Source organism: Sander vitreus, chromosome 7 (genome assembly GCF_031162955.1).
Source record: "Sander vitreus isolate 19-12246 chromosome 7, sanVit1, whole genome shotgun sequence".
NCBI classification, from domain to species: Eukaryota; Metazoa; Chordata; class Actinopteri; order Perciformes; family Percidae; genus Sander; species Sander vitreus.
The window spans coordinates 29,008,482-29,030,737 of NC_135861.1; the positions used below are offsets into that span (position 1 = coordinate 29,008,482).

General features: G+C 40.6%; 1 protein-coding gene across 1 annotated transcript; it reads right to left on the minus strand.

Annotated features, from left to right (window-relative positions):
- Nucleotides 1–151: 151 nt before the first annotated feature.
- Nucleotides 152–7,589, minus strand: ccn5 (cellular communication network factor 5). The gene is made up of 5 exons (XM_078255837.1): nt 7,345–7,589; nt 5,932–6,148; nt 5,049–5,297; nt 2,824–3,065; nt 152–1,878 (listed from the first exon to the last, which is right to left on the minus strand). Exons 1-5 carry the CDS (start codon nt 7,405–7,407, stop codon nt 1,591–1,593), a joined length of 1,059 nt encoding a protein of 352 aa, XP_078111963.1. The 5' UTR covers nt 7,408–7,589; the 3' UTR covers nt 152–1,590.
- Between the last annotated feature and the right edge of the window lie 14,667 nt (nt 7,590–22,256).

Genomic DNA, 22,256 nt, shown 5'->3' on the forward strand with positions numbered 1-22,256 from the left:
GCTGTCGTGTTTTCCTATTTGCTGTCGTGTTTTCCTATTTGCTGTCGTGTTTTCATATTTGCTGTCGTACTTTCCTATTTGCTGTCGTGCTTTCCTATTTGCTGTCGTGTTTTCCTATTTGCTGTCGTGTTTTCCTATTTGCCGTTGTGTTTTATGATTTGCTGTTGCGTTTTTCTATTTGCTGTTGTGATTTGCACTTCAGGGCCACCGTACTATAGAAATCTGTGAATACTATAATATGAAAAAATATAAATCAAAAAACACAAAAATCATTGAGAGCAAAAAATGCAAGACATACAGTATGTAAGGTATTGAGACATGTTTCAGTATACATAAGAGACCTCCGTCCAGAATTATTTACAACAAAACAGAAAATACAGAAATAAGTGCAATGTCGGAAGACTACAAACACACAAAAACAAAACTGTACAAGCTAAGAGTTGCACTGCATCACGTCAGAAAACATTTTCTGTCAACACAAAGGTTGGAGTCATTCTGTGTCAGAACTTTCTATCAAACAAACACATTTTTAAGACATTGACATTTGCTCTTAAAGACAGATGTTGTTGGTAAGCAGTGTAAATATGTCTTTAAAAAATATCTTTATGACCAAATTAACATTATGGCCAACTGTCCTCAATTCACAACTTGGGTCTTTTAGGTGAAAAATCTGTATTTGAATATCAAGAAATAATTTTCTTCGCCCAAATACGGTAATGCAGAATTACACAAATTGAATTGACCCACCGGCCTACATTTTTTTAACCCAGTATAAAAACCAATTTTTTGGTGATGATCCCAACCTAAATTCTGAGCTCCATATGAGCCAAAAGATTTGGAAAAAGTCAACCATGATTTTATTGTACCCGGCGTCGACTACTGGATAGTTTTGTAAAGGAGCCTCAGCATATTTTCTCTTTTGCAACCGATAATAGTCCAGAACTCAGCAGCGATGCTTATAACAAAAATTAAATAAAAACCACACATGACACCAGCTTTGGTGACTCTCTATTGGCTCCCTGTCATTTTGAGGATTGCTTTTGGCATACAACTGCCATTACATGATCAGGCACCTTTGTACTTAAAGGGTTTGCTGTGGCCTCTGACCTCTTGGAGGGAAAGTCTCAGAGGGAAAATCAGTGCACATCTTTCTTAAAAAACACTTGTGATTATACCTTTTTCTTTTAGGGGTTATACACTTATTTCTCCTTGTTTTTAATATTTTCTTCTCTGTCTTATCTATCTCCTCTCATTCCCTTTTCTTGTTACTATAAAGCACTGTGTAACTTCTGTGATTAAAAAAAAGTGCCAAACACTGTAAATTACTTTCTCTACATTTGCCAAATCATTTTGATTCCTGAATAAGGTAAAAGAAAAAATATTAAAACACCAGTATAATGGCTTCCCAATGTGTGGGAGTATAAAGGAGTTGTGAATAAGTGCAGTTTGAGATTGTACATGTGTGAAGATCAACGTTCATCCCAAATCAATCACAGTTTTTATCGACAATTGTCATTTTGTCTTCCAAGGCACATTGATCAGAGGATGCCTGTGTGATACGAATCAGTGAAGTCTTACTGTTCGGGGTCATCAGGGCCTGTATCCCCACAGAGCAGGGTTACTGTAAGGTGAATAGGGGCAGTTGTTGTGACAAACACATGAGTGGATCATCATCACAGCTCGCTGCAGCAGTCTGCCTGTGGGGCAACGGAAGGTCACCTCAGCCGTGGTGCTCTGATAAGGCGTGCAGCAGCGGGAGTCAGTGCACTGTCCGCAGTACCGCAGCTGGTAGGCCCGGGTGCTGTAGCAGCCCTGGTGAACCAGCCGAATGGGCCCTGGTGACGTGTAGCTAGCCCTGCACCGTCCCTGCTGTCCCCACTAGGAAAACAGCATGCATATACAAAAACTTAACAACAAAACTTCACAGGGTACCTTTCAAATGGTACCATTGTGCACAGTAGCTCTGCATTGGAGAAATATTTGAAGTTCACCCTAATCACAATAAGCATATACTCACACTTACCTTTTGTTGTAATTAGCCATTTGCCATAGCTATTTGTTTCCCAGAAATTATAGTTCCAGCTTCAATTGTCTCCAAACTCAGCACATAACACCAGAATCATCGTTTTGTAATTTTTTTTTTTTTTAATCTGGACTGTATTTTCCTATGTTTTTGTGTCTACTATAAGTGACTGATGTGAACAACAATCGGCAGCGGCAATACAAGCTATAATGTAAGTTACTTTATTGGGCAATTGCGCACCTTGAATTTACGTCCACAGAAATGCTTGTTTTATCACTGACATGCTCAGATTGTTGTTCTAAGTGTTTGACAACAATATGAAAGGATCCATACAGAGATAGACCTTTTTGTTAAAGAGTAAGATCCTTTTTGTTTAACATGAAACTGCCCAGAAATCGCTGGTCTGATGGGTCTGGTGGGTTTGGCGATTCTGGTTAAACAAAAAGGATTTTACTCTTAACAAAAAAAGTCTATCTCTGTAGGAATCCTTTCCATAATGTTGTCAGACACTTAGAATAATAATCTGAGCCTGTCATTGACAAAAACAGCACTTTTAGTGGATGGACTATATTGACGATGCACATTTGTCCTATAGGATTGCATTGCAGTCCGGTTCGCGGGTGCCGGTTACAGCATTCTCACTCAATGCTGGACCAATTTCAAAGATACTTGTTCACATTAGTCACTTGGGACACCTCCAGGTTAAAAAAAATACCTGTTAAACCATCAATGGAACCAAATGGGATGTGTGAAGAAATAGACACAGAACATACAGGCAGTAGACATAAACGAAAGCTCACCATGGGTTTCCTTGGGACGGGCGGAACTGTATGGCAAGGCCGCACTTTACAAAGTCGAGTTTCCATTTGCAGCTTGCAGGCTGGGTTCTGGTTAGAAACCCGTGTGGAGACCCCGGCCCCGCAGCTCTGGGAACAGGCGCTCCACTGGGTGCTCTTTGCTGTACAGGTGGAGGCAGGTGGGATCAGTTTGTTTAAAGGGTGATCCATCGGGAGAGCTGGCCACAGCCTGCTGGGTCTCATGGCTAAAGAAACCAAATAAAACACAGAGAAGCAAATTCAGATCACATCCACAGTTCAAGTTGCAGCATGTACAATAGCAGGTTTTATGCCTATATTTGTTCATATTTTGAGAAATTGGCAGCACTAAAAGTATGCTGAATTAATTATTACCAGTTCCTGTTTGGAATGTGTTCATGGATGTCCAGACTAGAGACGTTCCGATACCGATACCAGTATCGGAAAAGCCTCCGATACTGCCTAAAATGCTGGTACTGGTATCGGAAAGTACTGGAGTTCATGCATCGATCAGATAGCACCTTATTTAGCCCAGAAGAAAATCTACTTTAAAGTAGTTGATTTATGTTCTTTTTCCATTATGACTGAGTGTCAAACCGGATAATAAAAGAAAGTTCTGTGGCGTTTTATTGTTTGTGTTTGTTCATGTTTCACAAAGAGTTTAACATAAGCCAGGCCGTACAACAATGACAGCAATCATATCACATCCATACAGGGTTAGTAGTACACAGCTGTTAAAACACAATACAATGTATGACACACTGGTATCGGATCAGTACTCGGTATCGACCGATACGCAAGTTCAGGTATCGGAATCGGTATCGGGAAGCAAAAAATGGTATCGGACCATCTCTAGTCCAGACACTGGATTACTTTGAAACTGAAGAAAACTTAAAAATGTGATGATTTCCAGGCAAGTTCTGGAGCCTTAAAGTTAGAGAACCTTGGCACTAAACTAAACTAGATGCTGATCGAACTCATTCACCTCAGTGACTCACTTCCAGTAACTTTAATGTCTAATCTGATTGTTTTTTGCTCACAAAAATGTCCAATTCAAAACTAATCCAATGCTTTGGATTTTTGTGAAGATAACAAAAATTGTGTTTCCCCCAAGACTAACATGTAGAAATCATAATAATCAGCTGATCTTCAGGAATGACATCGCAGGTTTTGTATCCAAGAACAAAATGTTCTATTGCTGCACTCGTAAGGTTGTTTGACTCCGACAATGTTTGGAATTCCAGATGTTTTTAGAGTGGCTTCAATTCCCTAACACTCCCTCTCACGTACACACACACACACACACACACACACACACACACACACACACACACACACACTTTTAATGGAGTAATAGTCTCTATATGGCTTCATGTTTAATTGTTACACAGCTGCCGTCGTTGTTATGAAACTAGGAAACGGAGAAAAAAAATGTTTTGACTTTTCCAAAGTGAGTTATATTTGGACTTTGGGAGTTTTCCTCTGGCCGGACACTCCCCAGTTTAATGCAAAAATGCGCCAGTAAAAACTTCCAGACATGACCACCAGTGACAGACCTCATTAAAATGATGGAACGATAATGTTGCCATACGGACTGATCGTCAATGTATCTGTAGCTGAGAAATCCGGTGATACTGTATATGGAAATACATCTGACTCTGGAAAATATCTTGTAAATACCCAGCTCTGATATCAGGACGAAATGAAAAGGAATAGTCTGACATTTTTGGGAAACGCACTAATTTGCTTTCTTGCAGAGACTTTGGCAAGAAGATCGCTACCACTCTTATGTCTGCTCATTAAATATGAAGCTTACAGCCAGGAGACAGTTAGCTTACCTTAGCTTAGCATAAAGACCGGAAACTGGGGGAAACAAATTGTTTTGTTGTTCACTTTGGGTTTTGTACGGATTAAACAAGTTAAAAGATGGTAATCAGTGAGCTTTAGAGGGGCTGTTTTTTTACCTGACGGTCCGGACTAGTTATGCTAAGCTAAGCTAATCTGCTGCTGGATGTAGCTTCATATGTACTGTACAGACATGAGAGTTACATCTATCTACTGTGAAGCTTCTACTGTACTCCACTGCTGCTGCTAGTATGAAATCTACTTTATAACATAAATATAGGCCTGCAGTGGAGGATGTTTGATGTGTTCCTCCTCTAAGGGTTGATTGAACCCTCATAAGTCCTGCCTCCACCTGTAGAGTTTACCTGTAATGGCGTCCTGAATGACTGTGTTCTCCAGGTTTTCACACACCCATTCCTTGCAGCATTTGCCCGGTAGCCGGATATGTTGTGGGTTGGGACAGTCCGGAGTGGGAAGACGGAAATTTAGAGGACAGGCTGGGACACAGCTCACCCCTCCGCCTCTGCAGTGGCAGTAGGTGTCACATGAGGGCTGAAAGGACTGGCCATCACGGTAAGTGATGCCGTTGACTTTGCAGCGCAGATCCTCCTGACCTGTAAGGACACACACAGCACAGATGCCGTCTTAACTTCCTCCACCACACCTGCACCTTGGACTGACGCGGGAAACTTAATCAGGAAGTGAAAGAATTGGATTAGCGTGAAGGGAGAGGGGGGAGGGGGGAGGTGGATGGACGCAGGGGGAAATGAATGAGAGAGAGAGAGAGAGAGAGAGAGAGAGAGAGAGAGAGAGAGAGAGAGAGAGTGAGCGAGAGAGAGAGAGAGAGAGAGAGAGGTGAGGACACAGGAGCTGCTGTCCCTGCCAATGGTTGTGTAGTTTTAAAGGAAACCAGGCCTCTCCACTGAGTAACTGCCGAGTCTGTTCTTCAATCCGTAAGTGTTGTCTCTGCAATTTATCATGCTGCTCAAAGCACAATCATTAGAGCAAACGTGTCAACAGCAGTCCTGGAAATAGAAGTTGAAAGGTTTTGGAGTTCTGGCAGAGCACCGCCGCCCGGCAGGCCGTCCCTGAGCTCGGCTGAGCACACTCTAAACATGAAGTGTCTGTTTGTCCCGCTCATGCAGACTGACTGAGGCTCTATCACCTCCTCCCTGTGTGTCCACTTCACTCTGTCCTACCCACCCAAACATGGCCCCGGGTTATTTGCTTGTTAAAAGAGGCACTCACTGACACACTCCCCGGGGTCTCCGGGGAAGCTGGCGCTGTAGTCGCACTGCAGTCCTCTCTGGCTGTCGCAGGGAAACATCTCGGTGCAGGGCTCGGCCCGCTGCCGGGCACACACCTGGCAGCAGCGGCAGCCATCCAGCACCAGCGGGACTCCTGAGGGACACTGGGGCACATAAGTGGGGCAAAGGCAGGGCCTGTCACACAGCTGGCACAACACCTGCAGGGACGACACACATGGGAACAGAGAACATCATTATCATCATACCAATTCTCATAATCATGAGCTGAATCATTATCCTCATGAGTAAGGAAAATATTATTGGTATTCTTAGAAACTGCCTCCGGTATCCAACACAGTCAGGCAGGCCAAACCACTGTTTCCAATTACATGTCTCTGGTGGAGCCAAAACACAGGCAAGAGCTGGATGAGCCCAGTTTCACCTAACCAGAGCAGGTTTCGTTGCTTCATGACACTGTATAGAAATACAGACCGAATTCAGACTCAACAAGATAATGCTGCTGTATTGTAATTTTACAAACACACGCTGCAAGAACATTACACATTATTTCTTTACTGTTAATCAGCTTTAAACCAGAGAGCAGGATGATAATGTGGAAGAGAAAAATAAATATGCAGACAATCTGGTGTTATGGAGTCATGTCGACAAGTTAATTTGCGTATCTTTAGGGCTGAAATAATTAGTCAGTTACAGAAAATGAATCGTCAACAATTTTGATATTTCTCACCCTTTTAATTTGGTTTTCAAGCACAAATGCCAACAATTATCTACTTCCCTTCTCAAATGTGATCATAAACTAGAATATCTTTTCGGTTTTGTGACGGCTAGTCGGACTAAACAAGCAACTTTATGATATCACCTTGGGGTGTAGTTAACTGTGATGGGAATGTTTCACTATTTTCTGACATTTGACAGGCCAAACAACTAATCAAATAATCAGGATAATAATGAACAGGTATTAAAAAGTTACAGTTAAGAAGTTAGAATTGTTATGGTCCTACTCTTTTATCATATTTCCATATGTTGTACACTGTGACCTTACTTCTGTCCAGGCAGGATAACTATCATCCCTCTTTTCTTCATTTCAAAACAGGGTAGACAAGCAGATGTTCCTCCACACATAAAACAAATAAAATAACTAGAATAACTTATGGATAAATGATCACACTGTCTGTGATTTCCTGCACAGAAATGTTCTTTAGAAATATGATTCAATCTTGTAACAATAAAGTGAGCCTAGAAAAATCACACATCTTTCAGACCTATGGTCACACACACACACACACACACACACACACACACACACACACACACACACACACACACACACACACACACACATACTAATCTAATTCAGAACCAACTACTGTAAGGAAGCAGGACTAGGCCTCACCTGTGTAGCCACACACAGCAGTCCAGCCAGAGCTATCACACAGTCACACAGTAGTCGGTCCATGGGGGCTTGTGTTCGTTGCTGATGGAGCTCCGTCTGTCTCACTAACCTGTGTGATGCTGTTTGCTAACTGCTCATTCTTGCGCCTGCTGACATTTATAAAGTCTGGACTCTGATGTCACAGTCTGACTACCGTGTAAACAGCCGCTGGACCGGCATCAGAAATGTTTCACATTCCTCCTCCCTACTGCCCATTTCCACTTCCAGACAACCACACACACACACACACACACACACACACACACACACACACACACACACACACACACACACACACACACACGTCCACCCCCAAGTCTTTCCCCTCGTTTTCCTCTCCTCCCTCTCTTTCCAGTCTTGTGGCGCTCTAAGTTTACACAGCTTCACACGAGCTGAGGGGAGAAAAATACATTAGCCCAGTTGTCTACAAGTCAAACAACCTCCGAGGCTTTTGTGGTGACGATTCCTGATTTAAGTCGACTGTATGGTGAGTCAGATATAGTAGATGAACTTTTCAAAGGACAGATATAGAGCAGATATTTCCACTATTTCATTTTCATCCCCAAACCTAAAATACTCCCTAAAGTCCCTAGTGTGTAACTTCAGCAAGACTTCAAAGAGATGAAATCCTTCTCTTACCCTCTGGTTTACATGATGTAAGGGCAGCATGTCTGAGGTTAGCTTAAACTTAAATCATCGCAATATCTCTTCTATTGTGAGAAAAGCTTTCCTCTGAAGAGAATTTAAACAGGACACATCTTGCTCAACAGTGTGTTTCCGGAAGGAAAAATCACATTCATTTTCTCCATAAGGATTTCAGATGATTATCAGTCAAAATGTCTAAACCCTCTGAGGTAGCTTGACCACGAGCTACGAGGTTGTAAACAGAAAGTTTCTGGTCCTGTAGAAGCTAGAAGTCCGTATGAAATCAACCTTGTTTTAAGAAAAACATGTTTTATACGCATTTTGTTTCTTTAGAAATATTACACTACCCACAATCCTAAGCATAACAGCGACATTTCTAATTTTTAGAACTCGCTGTTACCATGCAAATGTTTACTGTACTCGCTGACCTGCAAACGGCAGGTTTTCAAAATGATCTTTTGCGCCAAGGTTTTATGGTCATGATTAATCTCGTAGCTGGTTGGCTTGGTTCCAGGCTTAAAACTATTTATATAAGCATTTAATGAAACATCAATGGAGATATTGAACGGGGGTGACAGTCCCTGTTAAGCTCTATTAGACACACAACAGAGCTGAGCTGCTTCATTACTAAACAGTTACTGCAGAGGCAGCAGAGCTAACAACGTGACTGAAGCAGTTCAGGATACACAGTTTAAGTTTTAAACAGCCATCTTTGTTAGCATGTGTGTTGTGTCTGAGACTGTCCCAGAATAAGACTCTACAGCCATGCTAGCAGCTCCGTGAGGCTGTACTAAGGCACAGCCAGGGGCGTTTCTAGGACTCGAGGAGGTTCAGGGCTTAGCCTGGACCCATTTAACTTAACTGAATGCAATGCAAAACGGGGATTGGCTTGCCCAGCTTGTTCATAGCCAGTGCATGTTTATTTTAGCTGCCCAGTAGGCTATTACAATAATAAAGTCACTATATTTCAGAAAATAATCCACCTGCACCATAGTCTGCAGTGCATTATGTGATTGGTCTGCTGATACGGTAGATCTCAGACCTTCTGACAGACACAGAGACCCGTTTGGGTCTCTGGTCTCTGAATCTGTGAAAAAGCTTAGGGAAGTGGTTGTACGCTGCTTTATATTGGAGGTGGAAAACCAAAACTACGGCAGAAATACACGGAGCACAAACGCATGCTGAAGCTGCACAGACCACAGAAGGCGCGCTGCTAATCTCTATTTTTACAGCGAGAGTGGACACTAAGCGACGCACAGGTCTGCTTCAGAGCTCTGTGTGTTTGAGTCTGAACCATGGACTGGAAACGTCACGTCACAGGAACTTCAAACAAAATCATTATTGCGCTCTTAAACTTTGTGTTAATGGCATCAGTATATTAGACTGATTTGGCTATGAATCCTCCGAAAATTACACCTTTCACAGCTTTCCTCACGTAGAGACGGTTGCTAGCAACAAAAACAACATGTTGGTCAGACCCCGCATGTAGCTGCCTGTTCTATTCGCCTCGGAAAAATATACTGGACAAAGTTACAGTTCTACTATGAGTTCTACAAAAAAGAAAATGGAAGAACTGCGAGTGCCTCGGAAAATACTTTTGCATGTGCCATTCTGGGGCTTTTTATACTTATTTTTGTTAAAAAATAAATAAATAAAGAGACAGGGCGAGAGATCTGGGGCTATTCATAAAACATTCAGGGCTGTAGCCGGGCACGCCCAGGCCTAACGACTCCTCTGGGCACAGCAGTGCTTTAACACGTGTTACAATGACAATGTTAATAGGTTGATGTTTAGCAGGTGTAATGTTTACCATCTTAGTTTACTGTTATAGCATGCTAACACTTGCTAATTAGCACTAAACACAAAGGACAACTGAGGATGACGGGACTGTCATTTGTTTTGAAGGTATTTTGTTTTTGACCTGACGGTGCTAAAAGAAAAGTCAGGGGATCACCAAAGTTATTACAATTCATCCTGAGAGGGGACATGAATGTATGTACCACATTTCATGGTAATCCATTCAGTGGTTGTGGAGACATTTCACTCAAAACCACAAATATCAACCTCATGGTAGCGCTAGAGGAAAGATCAGAGGATCACCAAAGTCACTGAGATACATCCTCGGGGACCATGAATTTCTGTACCAGTTTTTGCTCTAATCCATCCAAGTAAATGTTGAGATGTTCCACTGGATAAGTGACATTTCTAAACTGCTGGTGGCACTAGATAAAAAGTCAGATGATCACCAAAGTCATATGGATTCATCCTCTGGGTACCATGAATGTCTGTACCAAATTTCACGGCAATCCATCCAATAATTGTTACTGTAATGAACCAAATTGATGGAGCGAAAGACAGACATTGCCATCCCTAGATCAGCTTGTGGTGCTCAAAAACTTATAAATAAAATTACATTGAAAAAAATACAGCACAACTACGTACATGTCATACAACATGTTACAAGGATGCCGTCATAGCCACAATATGCCTGAATCTAAACACTATAGCAAAAGGGCCGCAGTCACTAAAACAGAAAGTTAGCCATTCATGGTTAAGGGATTCAGTCAAGATTCCTAAATATCAACATCAGCCATTTCTCACAGAGCTGGGTGGGCAGTGAAGACATCCAGCGATGAGTTATAAATAGAAGGAGACAGACAGAAAGATAGAGAAGAGGAAAGTATGTGTGTCCGGGCCCCAGGCAGGTGGGCTCCATGTGGCCATCCAGTGTAGATGTACTGCAAGGCCTCAGCTTTCTCTGAAAACTAGAATGTTCTGGCCAACGCTCCATGTGTTTTCCATGCTCTCCAAGAATGACAGAGGCTGGAAGGATTGCAATGTAATGGCTACACTAAAACATAGCACTAGGAAGAAGAGCTCAAGCTATTGTATATAACAAATACAGCTCACTTAGACTATTGTTTTGTATGAAAAAGCCTCTCTCCGTGCTTAACATTCTAAATGCAAGCTTGAATGATCCTAAGTATACTTGGTAGGACACATTTTATGAATAGACTGTTAGTGTAGCTTTATATTGCATTATGCATCATGCTAAAAAAGATGTAGCCAAGTCATAACATGAATGTGAAATCATACAGTATTTGCCAATTTCAACCAAGAGTGGCAGAGAACACATTTTTCCAGAGCACACAGATGTTGGAGAGCTCCCAGACAGTAAAGTATCACTCTTACTGACAGTGGACACGTTTGAAGAAACCCCCAAAATCCTGTACAATGACTCTCATTCAGTATGAGCGAATATTGTTTTGGTATGTGATGGTATGTAGGAAAAGCCCATTGGGATTCCTTGTTGATTTGTGAATGCAAAAACTGCAGGGCAAAGTAATAAAAATATTATCTGTCCTGTAAATGTTAGAAAAGAATGCATTGATCTAAAGGAAAATCACTCTACCAAATCTGTCACTGCAGAACAAAAATGTCTAACACATGTTCAGAAAAGTTGTCCAACAACCTAAAATACCTCAGACTGGAAGCAGAACAAAATACAGTGTAGACTCAGACTGTACAGGTATGCAGGGCTGAAATCACATTTACAGATGTCAAATCTTGCTGTTCTGTTTTGTCGAAAAAAAAACGTACAATTGTAAAGATTAGTTTCACTGTGAAATTAAACAGTAGTGCTGCTGATTGAATATCCAGTGTCTGTCTGTCTGTCCACCACTTTGGTCCAGACTGAAATATCCTAGTAACTATTGGATGGATTGCATTCATGGTCCCCAGAGGATGTATGCGTCTGACTTTTCCTACTGACCCTGACTTATCCTCTAGCGTCTAAATGAGGTTGAGAATTTGTGGGTTTTTCACATGTCTCAACAACTATTGAATAGCTTGCCATGACACATTCTTTTCTTATCATTGTGAGCATCTTAGCATCCTGGCATTAGTATTTAGATCAACGTAGAGCCTCACAGAGCTTCTAGCATGGCTTTAAGCTCTTATTAAGTATTCAGACAGAATGCAAAGTTTCTGTGAATCTGAAGTTGAACACAAACACACAAGCATAGCTGGTTGCTAGCTATCTTACAGCTACCATACAGTTCATCCATTTGCCATTTGGGACAAATAAATATAAAAAATCCAGGTCACATTTGTGGAAAATTTGCTTTGCTTTCAGTCTGAACACAGTTTTAGTCTTGTTTCTCATTTGTTGAAAAGGCAACAACAACTAAAATCACAGAAATCAGTGTTGGTATTTGAGAACTGGTACAATCATATTTATTTTACAAAACACAGCAGATTAAATACTCCATATGTTTTTTATTTGATCTAATTTCTGATTTGATCGAACAAAAGACACTGCTACTACTCTACACATTTTGAGGTTTATGCTTTTTCTGAAAAATACATTTTTGTACAGTACTCCCAACATTAGCCAACCTTAGCAAACCCAGACAATATTCAAGTTGGCCAGTTTGTTGGTTTGGGTGGTGCCAACTAGCTGTGACTGATTTGAGTGTGACTCAGAATAAACAGTGTGGACTGTAACAGCCACAAATAATACTCAAATCCTTTCCCAGGACAATATTTGACACATGCATTACATGCAGAGCAGCTCCAAGTGCACTTGGTAATTGGTGTCTGAGGTTTTGGCACCATGTGGCGCTGAAAATTTTCCAGTCTTTGGCAGGTTGGCTGTGCCAGATCTACAGGTATCCTTTCAGTGAAGAGAGCAGATTAGCTGTGGCTGCTGGAACAGTCAGAAACAGCTAAAAGTATGCAAGTGGTCCAGCTTTGCAGCCTTGAGTCAGAAAACACATAAGTTGTAGTCTGGTTATGATGTTGATGTACGGAGTTATACTGACTCACTGTTCCAGTAAGGATTTTGGGAATGTGATGATCGGCATCAGTGGATCACCACCACACCCTGCAGAGGTCACAGACAGAGCTCTCCTTATCCATTACAACATAATAAAAACTCAAACTGCACTGTGTCTGTTTCACTTCCATCTTCCTTCCTATGTCTGTCCTTCAACACGCCTCAGCTCAAAAAGTTTTCTCTTACAAGGGCATTAGCAAGTTTCTTTCAGTCAGCACTGTAGATATCTTCTTTCATTTACACTGGCTTTGAAATCAAATGGCAGAGGTAAATTACTTCTAATTTGTTAACTAAATATTCACTAGATATTTGGACTTTATGAATATTGGCAGTAGCCTGAAAAGTGAAGGAAGTGCAGCTTTTAACAAGGGATGAACTTTTAAGCAGATGGAAAACTGTGAACAATGCACAGAAGGAAAAGCACTTAGCCACTAAGATGGCCATTTCCCTTTGAAATCGCTCTTGTGAAATTGCAGAGGAAATAATACAGGTTATGCACAGCTGTTATGTGATGTAATATACAACTTAAATTGTCCTGAGTGGTCGAAATATACCCAAAAGAACAAACTGAGACATGACTTAATTGGACCTAGCCACTGAGCCAGAGAATAAATACGATAATTACCAACATTCCACACACCAAAAGTCTAAAAATGTCCTGGAACAGAATCGAAAACCACAAAATGAAAACTCTCCAGTGAAAGAGAGTTTTCTCAAGAAGTGATTGTGTAAGTCTGTTGTGCATGCCATGTGCATATTACAGCCACTTAGATTAATGTGTGAATATGTGGTCTAGGTGTAAGCAGCTACAGTAGGACACACACACACACACACACACACACACAATGTTTTTCCTAAAATGACACCTACAATTCCAGACATTCTAGATTGATGTGTGAAAATCCCACAGTGTTGCCACAGGTAGACCCAGAGCCGACGATAAGGACATACCAAACCAAACCAAAGGTCAGACTCCTGACGTACACGGGGTTGAGGTCACTGCCGTGTCTACTGTGACAAAAGAAAAGCACGGATCGTCCAAGCCGCTCATTCACACCTACTCATCATGACAGCTGCACAGACAGATGTGCCAGCAAAGGTAGAAACAACTGTCTGTGGGACATCACAGGACTGTCGAATCAAAACCCAAAGAATGTTGCTCTAATGACAAATAACTTCTTCACCTGTGCAGCTTCACATATCAGAGCTCAAAATAAAGTGCTGAAAAAGAATGTTTGGACAGGTACAATATGCTGTAATAATGGAGAAAAGGATCTCTTTGAATATCCAAACGTGAACAATTTGTGCGAATAAATTGCACATTAAAAATTAGAACCCATCTATCTCTATGAGCCTATCCACACCGAATCCCAAATTTTTGGAATACATTTTCCGCAGCTGGTTTGACTTTTGCAAATTTTAACAAAATAAAAAACAAACACAAGCCAACCAATTAAAAATGATGGCTTTTGCGTTACAAGTGATATCAATCCATTTGGTCTTGCAATATACTGCCCTTTTTTTCGGAAAACAGAGTAAAGATTGTAAAGACAACGGATATAAAGTGAGCATCCGAAGAAGGATAGCAGTTGAACTCGATTGTGATGGTGAGTAGCCTACAAAAGACGGGGAAAACATTTTAGTTGTTGAACCATTAATTTCCAAGTGCAATAGCCAACGTTAACACAATGCTGTGGACACATGTGTCAGAAATGACATGTGGTCATTGTGAAAGGTATGCTATGAAACCTGACTATATCAGATTAGCGATCTGGGTGGAATGCATGGAACGTGCACGTTCGTGTCGGTTGTGGTGTGAACGGTTTGAAACGAAGCGCAACCTTCGGTGCTGAAAAAAACAACCAATGTGAAGTGCCAAAAATCTGCAGTTCATCGAGTGGCCACTGGAGGCCGGCTCCAAAAGGGAGTCAATCCCCTTACCCCCCACACCCATGTTAAATTGTCAGAGTCAGGGTGCCTGGATAGCTCACCTGGTAGAGGGTGTGCTCCATGTACAAAGGCTCAGTCCTTGCTGCGGCGGCCGCATGTTCGACTCCGATCTGCAGCCCTTTGCTGCATGTCATTCCCCCTCTCTCTCTCCTTTCACATCTTCAGCTGTACTATACAATAAAGGCCTAAAATGCCCAAAGAATAATCTTTTAAAAAAATGTTAGACTTTACAGCAGAGGGAAACATGTTTACAGCCTGGAACAAAAAAAAACAGTTTTGGTTAAGGCTTAAATGTCGGCATAATAAAGGGCGTGGGCTGCCATCACAGGAGGCGAGCAAGACTGTAGGCTTCATTTGGCCTGCCTTAGCTTTATCCACGCTCCACCTCTGTGCTTCATTTTGGCTCTTTAGAAACCTATAGGTGACATCACAGAGACTACAGTACATCCATATTTTACAGTCTATGGTTTGAACGTGGAAAATCATCAACAAATACTCCTAGATTTCTTTTTTCCTTTCATCCCTGGTGTGTTAAGGGCCTTTCCACATCTGAGATTTCTCTTTGGATTATTTCTTGGTCTGTCTGTCCCCCATTTTGGTCGTATTTTTCCTCCATTGACGGTGCTATAAACCCCCCTGACACATTGCTTGACTTGCATGTTGCTGTCTCATCATCCTCTCGATTATGTAAACTTTTTCTTGCCCAGGCACGGACACGGGTTCAGGAGGTGTTTGTGGAAAGATGATTGCAGCAAAACAACGTGGAAATAGCCTCCAGCATTCGTTGACACACCTAAACCAACAACACATCCATTTCTAGCTTCAGTTACTAAAAATAAATGAGAACAAATAAATAAGGAACAAGGATCCAATTCATGATGGCACCCACTTCCTAGCATGGTACACGGTGTCAATATTTTTAGCTGAGATTGTGCGCTAACTTCAGGTAGAGGAAAGAGATATTCTGCAGACAGCTGGAGACTGGAGATCTGAAACACAAGATCTCACTCAGGGATTGTCTATATTCTGTCATTATGCCCCTGCTGGTGAACTAAATAAGGACAACATTATTACAAACACATCTACACTGTACTGGTAACCATCATTTGAAGATGTTGACACATTTGATGGGGAGAGCGAAAGCATATGACACACTACCGAGAGAATGGACATTTAAACAAATTTAGAAGGAATTCTGCTTACATTTGCATGATTGATTGATTTAATCTGCTTTCTGGGGCCCAGATGGATCATGTCAGACTTAATTGCTCATATCCTACAGGAGCAAACAGTGTGAAATATTCCCATCCATTTCCAGAGACAACACCCATAACATTTGAAGTACGGTTCAGAGTCCATGAGTGTAAAAGTGGTCCACCACAGCTCTGAAATAAACAGTGAGTGTTGAGCACACCACGGTGCTTTATAACTGAATTATAGATGAAATGGTTCAGTAGTGGCATGAAGTAGCAGTTGCCAATGTGTGGGAGTGATCAGGAGTGGTGGAAAGAAGTCTTCTCCTGTGTCAATGCTCCACCCAGTGGCCAAACACAAAACTGCACATGTACATTCACGTCACCAGCGTGCTATATCAACCAAACAAAGTTACGTTATGGCTCCAACAAAATGTATAGTTATAAGTTAAGATACAACTTTTTTTTGATCCCCAGGGGAATATTCAAAAAATACCCAGCAGTGTGTAAAGTCATTCAAATACGCCCCACCTAAACCAACTGCGACATCAAAGTGATGTACACCAGTGGTACATTGTACACATTAATCTACCCATAATTATACCCCATTCATATAATATATATATGTATTATTCTGAAATGGGCCATTCTGCATAATAAGTACTTTTTCTTTCAATACTTTTAGTACTTAGGTAAAATTGTAAATGCATTACTAGTAGGTTTCTACAGGTTTCACCAAGTCAACTCTAAGACTTTTAAAGACCTTTTTAAGACCATTATGAATGGAATTTAAGACCTATATCATACAATCAAAAAACGACAAATGTTCACTGTCAGTTTGCCTCCACTAAAAGTGCTGTTTTTGCCACTGACATGCTCAGATTAATATTTTAAGTGTCTGACAACAATGTGAAAGGATCCCTACAGAGATAGACCTTTCTATTAAAGAGTAGGATCCTTTGTGTTTAACATGAAACTGCCCATGAAATCACCTTCACCAAACAGCCAATACAATTGCAGCGGGGCAAGCTTTGGGCATGCGTTTTGTTGTTTTCCCACACTCTGGCTACTTGAGAGCATGCGACTATCCCCTTCTTATGATACGTCGGATCCTATCGAACTATGAACACCATTTTTAAACTGTTATATATGTGTTCTCTTAATACATCCATGGTTATTTCAGCCACTGACCTAAATAGTAGAAAACATAAATAACACCAGCAACCGATGATTATTATTATGACATGCATTAATCCAGAATTATAGGCCTATATTCATTTCTAAATTATTCAGTAAAAAGGTAAACCATACCCTTTTCTGATGTCAGCAGGTGGGGCTTAAGACTGATGGCATTTGTATGCAATTGTTGCATGCAAAATGTTGTATGCAAATATGTTTCAGTTATTTGCATATTATTTTTCTTTCGTTACATTTTTCTTATTTACTCAATGGAATAGCTGGTTCCACAATATCTGAAAAATGCCAGACATTTGTAAATGCTGGGAAGATTTGAGCTATTGTGACCAAGACACTACTACTACTACTACTACTCCTATACTACTATACTACTACACATTTGTTTCCAAACTTGTGATGCAATTTTTTTGTTTATTTTTTTAAATATAATGCCAAAGTCCAAACTGCAAGCACAAGTGAAAACAAAGTTCTCAGATAAGAAACAGATTTATGTTAAGGGTCATTACTTGCACAATCTCTCTTATCCTTATTAATGCTATTAGAAAGAAAAACAACTACTAGCTGGATTGTTTAAACATTAATTAGCAGGACAAGTAATGGACGCTTGTTGTGCAAAGGCCAAAAGAGATGACAAGCAAAGGAAAATGACAAAGGTTATTTTTTTCCCCAATACCACAGCAGATTTATCAGAAGCCACAACACAAATTACTGTTGACAAAACTTTGCAGGCTTCCTGTGAGTTACAAACAAAAGGTGGTGCTAACTGGCAAAATATGATTCGGTGGCAAAGAAACTTCTGCTGTGGAAAGTAGTAGATGATGAAACAGTTTGAATCTAACTTTCCGGCTTGGAGCACCACAGATAACATTTTACTTCCCTCCCAGTGTATTTAATTGGCAGCAGGAAACTCAAAACCTTTGTAGAGGAAAATTAAACTGATGTGACTAGTTATCTCTTGATGTAGGCTAAGAGACAAAATATAATTTATTTTTTGTGACTGATCCTTTAAGGAAATAAAGGACCATTGACAAGAGCTATAGAGGGACTTTTATAAACGTTTTAGTTCACTTGGAGCTCAAAAATCCCTTAAGATCTATTGAGCTCTGCAACCCGTTCTCACTCCGAACTCGTAAAATACGGACGTTTGGACAGTGGCTGTCAGCGTCTGAAGCGTCGAAAGAAGGGCCTTTCTTCTTTTACCGTGCCGTTATTCCCGCGTGTCACGGAAGCATAAGCCCACCCACGACCTTTTCCTAAACTCAACCGTCCCATTCCCGCGTGTCACAGACCTTTTCCTTAACATAACTGTATCAAAAAGGGACGCCAATAGTCCCGACCAAGCGCGTTTAGTTAAAGCGCGTTATATGGCGCTAAAGGAGACTTTTAGCGTCAATAACAACGACAAAGGCACCTGACCAAGCGTCCGTATTTTACGAGATGGGAGTGAGAATCTGTTGAGGTCTGAGAGGAACCACTGCAGCTGTTTCTCTGTGTTACAAAGCAGAGAAATAATTATGCCAAAGGTTTCATCTGTCAGTAAACAACTTACATCCAGGCAGTGGAAGTGGAGGAAGAATGCAAGGCAATGGTGCTGATGGAGTCAGTTTTAGCAGAGGACACTCTCAAATCGTAAATCTGCAGCCAAAGCAGACTAAAGTTTGGCATGTTAACTGATACCAGCTGTTTAGACTTTATGGATTCTGGAGTAGTCATGTAAAAATAACAATTTAAACGTTGTGTTTTGTTGATGTTGGTTTTACTCCCTCATTGTTTGGGGTCCTGCAGATCCAAATGCTTTATGTGTAAAAGTAAAAGCAATAATGACTTTTTTATATATATAAATATAGCCAATGTTAATAAAACCAAATGTGTAGAAACATTGAAGTGTAAATCCTTTCTTTTTTTTGTGGGCTTGCACATTTGATGGTACTGAGCAAAGATGAAAAATGTAAAACATTTAAAAACTTAAAACATTGTTATTACTCCATATATCATACATATCAGGTATTCAGCAGAGTAGCAGCTTTATTGGCAAAGAATGTGTAAACATACAATAAATAATTTTTTTCATTGCTCTCAATGTACTTGAAATGAAAATACAGCTCAAAACAAGGACAACAAAGCTGGATAAACAGAAGTGAAGAAGAGACAGGACTTTTATGTGCATGCGAATGCGAAGAAAATAGTTATATAAATAGATATATAAAAAGCACCAATGACCAACAACAAATATAATTCTATGTCTGAGTCTATGTACAAGTCTAATGATTCTGTAAGCTCTACACCAAATAGTGCAAAGAAATAAATATTGAATAGCATGGAGTGGGTGATTATGTACAGTATGTGTACAGATGTATGCAGGATTATTATTAACCCATGATGATACATGTAAAAGGTTAAAAACCTTTTTTCACTGTGAGTGGATGTTTTTATGTTACATTATTGGCAGTGTATGACTAAATTAAGTCTTCACATCATATATATCTAAATAATATAGATCCATAACTGGATTATAAGTGATATATTATGATTTATGTACATTTATATGTTGTATTATTAATCTGAACATGCAAAAGCTTTAAAATAAATGTACTGAAGTAAAAAAGTAGGCTACATTATGTACATCTAAATTGTAGAATTGTAGAGTTAAAGTAGCATAAAATGGAAATATTTTAAAGTACAAGTACCTCAGAATTGTATGGCCACAGCAGTGGTCCCCAACCTTTTTGGTCTAGCCTACCCTGTCAGATGAACTGACGTAGCTTACCCCTTCATTAATTCCCAATGTATGTACCAAATGTATGCAACACCGCTGCAGTTGACACACCTGTAAACACAATGTTATATAAAATAAACAAATACAGAAACGTCCACATAAATAGTCCCAGAGAAGTCCCATTCACCATGTCTCACTTCACCGTCAACGGAAATGTTCAGTTTAATGTGAATTAGAGCAGTCGCTTGCCTGCTAGCTCACTTAACAACACCTCAGCTAATGTTGTGTCAACCCGCAGTGATTAAAACAGCAGCTGGGTTAATGAATTTGTCCACCTATAGCTAGCGATAGCTAGCCTGGCTCCGCCCTCCTATGTACTTCCGCTCAATTTTCATTTTCCTTCAGTACTCCGGCTGGGTTTGCGGTATATTCTTGGGTTTTCTCCGGCCAAATATTTGGCAGTCCAATCAGTGAACAGAGGGAGTGGCTGAGAAAGATGACGTTGAGTCCGTGCGCTAGTTTGAGTTGTAGTTCCGTAATGGCGGCGGAGAAAGATGTGAGTGAAGGCATTCGGTCCGTTGTGGCAACGCTGCCGAGCAGACGTGTCAAGTAACGAAGTACAAATACTTTGTTACCTTACTTAAGTAGAAATTTTGGGTATCTATACTTTACTGGAGTAATTATTTTACAGCAGACTTTTTACTTCTACTCCTTACATTTTCACGCAATTATCTGTACTTTCTTCTTCTTACATTTTAAAAATAGCCTCATTACTCCTATTTCAGTTTGGCTTGTTTTCATTCCGGCTTGTCATTGTTCAAAAAAACACACAAAAAAAAACCTATCCAGATAAATTGGCAGCAGGTAACGTTAGCCTACCGCTAGCTAGTAGTTGGATTAAACACGGTTAAAATGCTGACAGCTAATCGGTGTAAAAGTGTCTGTATTTCACTGTAGAGGATTGTAACATTAAATTAAAACATAAAATTTTGACCCTGTGGCCTTAGCAATACACAAGCCGTTCTTTAATGTCGCCTTGTGCTCATTCTTTTTTTTTTTAAGATCAACTTTTTATTGTTTTATATTTTTGAACATACAGAACAGACAAATACAATTGAACAAGGTGCTCCTTTTTTGTGTGGAGGTGGGGTAGTGCACTGTGGCCTTTGTCCTTAATGGCATTTTTTTCACCCTTACATTACTTTTACTTTTATACTTTAAGTAGTTTTGAAACCAGTACTTTTACACTTTTACTTGAGTAAAAAGCTTGAGTTGATACTTCAACTTTTACAGAAGTCTTTTCAAACCCTAGTATCTATACTTCTACTTGAGTAATGAATGTGAATACTTTTGACACCTCTGCTGCCGAGTATCCAGAAGTTAAAGCCCGAGCAAGAACAATCTTTGCTGAGTTTTGTTGGTGGCCATGATGTGGCCAAAAGTTAGATTTTCCAGCTCGTTAGTGTTGAAGGAGTTGGCTAAGGCGAACGCTAGCGATGCTAAGCCGACGTCACGACCAAACGTTAGCGATTGGTTATGGCAGATCCAGAGTGGCTCTGGGCAGATCCAATAGTTTTAAACTTCAACAGAGTACCCTCCTTCAAGGAAGATAACACTTGTCAATGGAGAGTGGCCAGACTCTCTGTACAAATGAAATGTACCAGAGTCTGGTAGGACCAGGCTAAGCAATAGCACGGCAGCACCCCATAACAGCCCGACTCATAAAATATACGGCTACTACCACAGCCTGTAAGGGTGGGTAAAATGCGGCCTGTATTATTATATTATTATATTATAAATGTTTTTGCCAACCATAGCCTACTCTTTAGCTCAATAAGTAAGTTAACTCACCTAAGGCCTTCTTCGGCCAATCTCCTCTGAATCGTGCTGGATGACACACCAAACAGATCCGCGATTTCTTGGGTTGATAGACTGGACAACACAAAGTTAGCCAGCATGTCACCTGGAATATCCAGAGGCGGGCGTCCAGCACCTGTGCTAGTACCAGTGGTAAGGTTGACTTCTTGGACTTGGACATCTTCCACACGAACATGGTGCTCAGTCAGTCTTAAACAATTTAAAACTTTGTTGTCTATGTATATTTCTTGAAGAGCACTTATCCGCCCTAGTATTTCCAAAAATTCTTCAATATGTGCCAAAATTGTATCTGCTGATAAACCATGTTGATCAATTTGATCTGCTAATGATAGCATGCTATCTCGGAGCCCACCGATGTCTTCCATTATGTCCGCACTCTCACTTCGCCAGCCTTTTTTTTGCACACGGCTCTGTTCTGAATGTGAGCGACAGCCACGCCCCCTGATTTGCATATAAG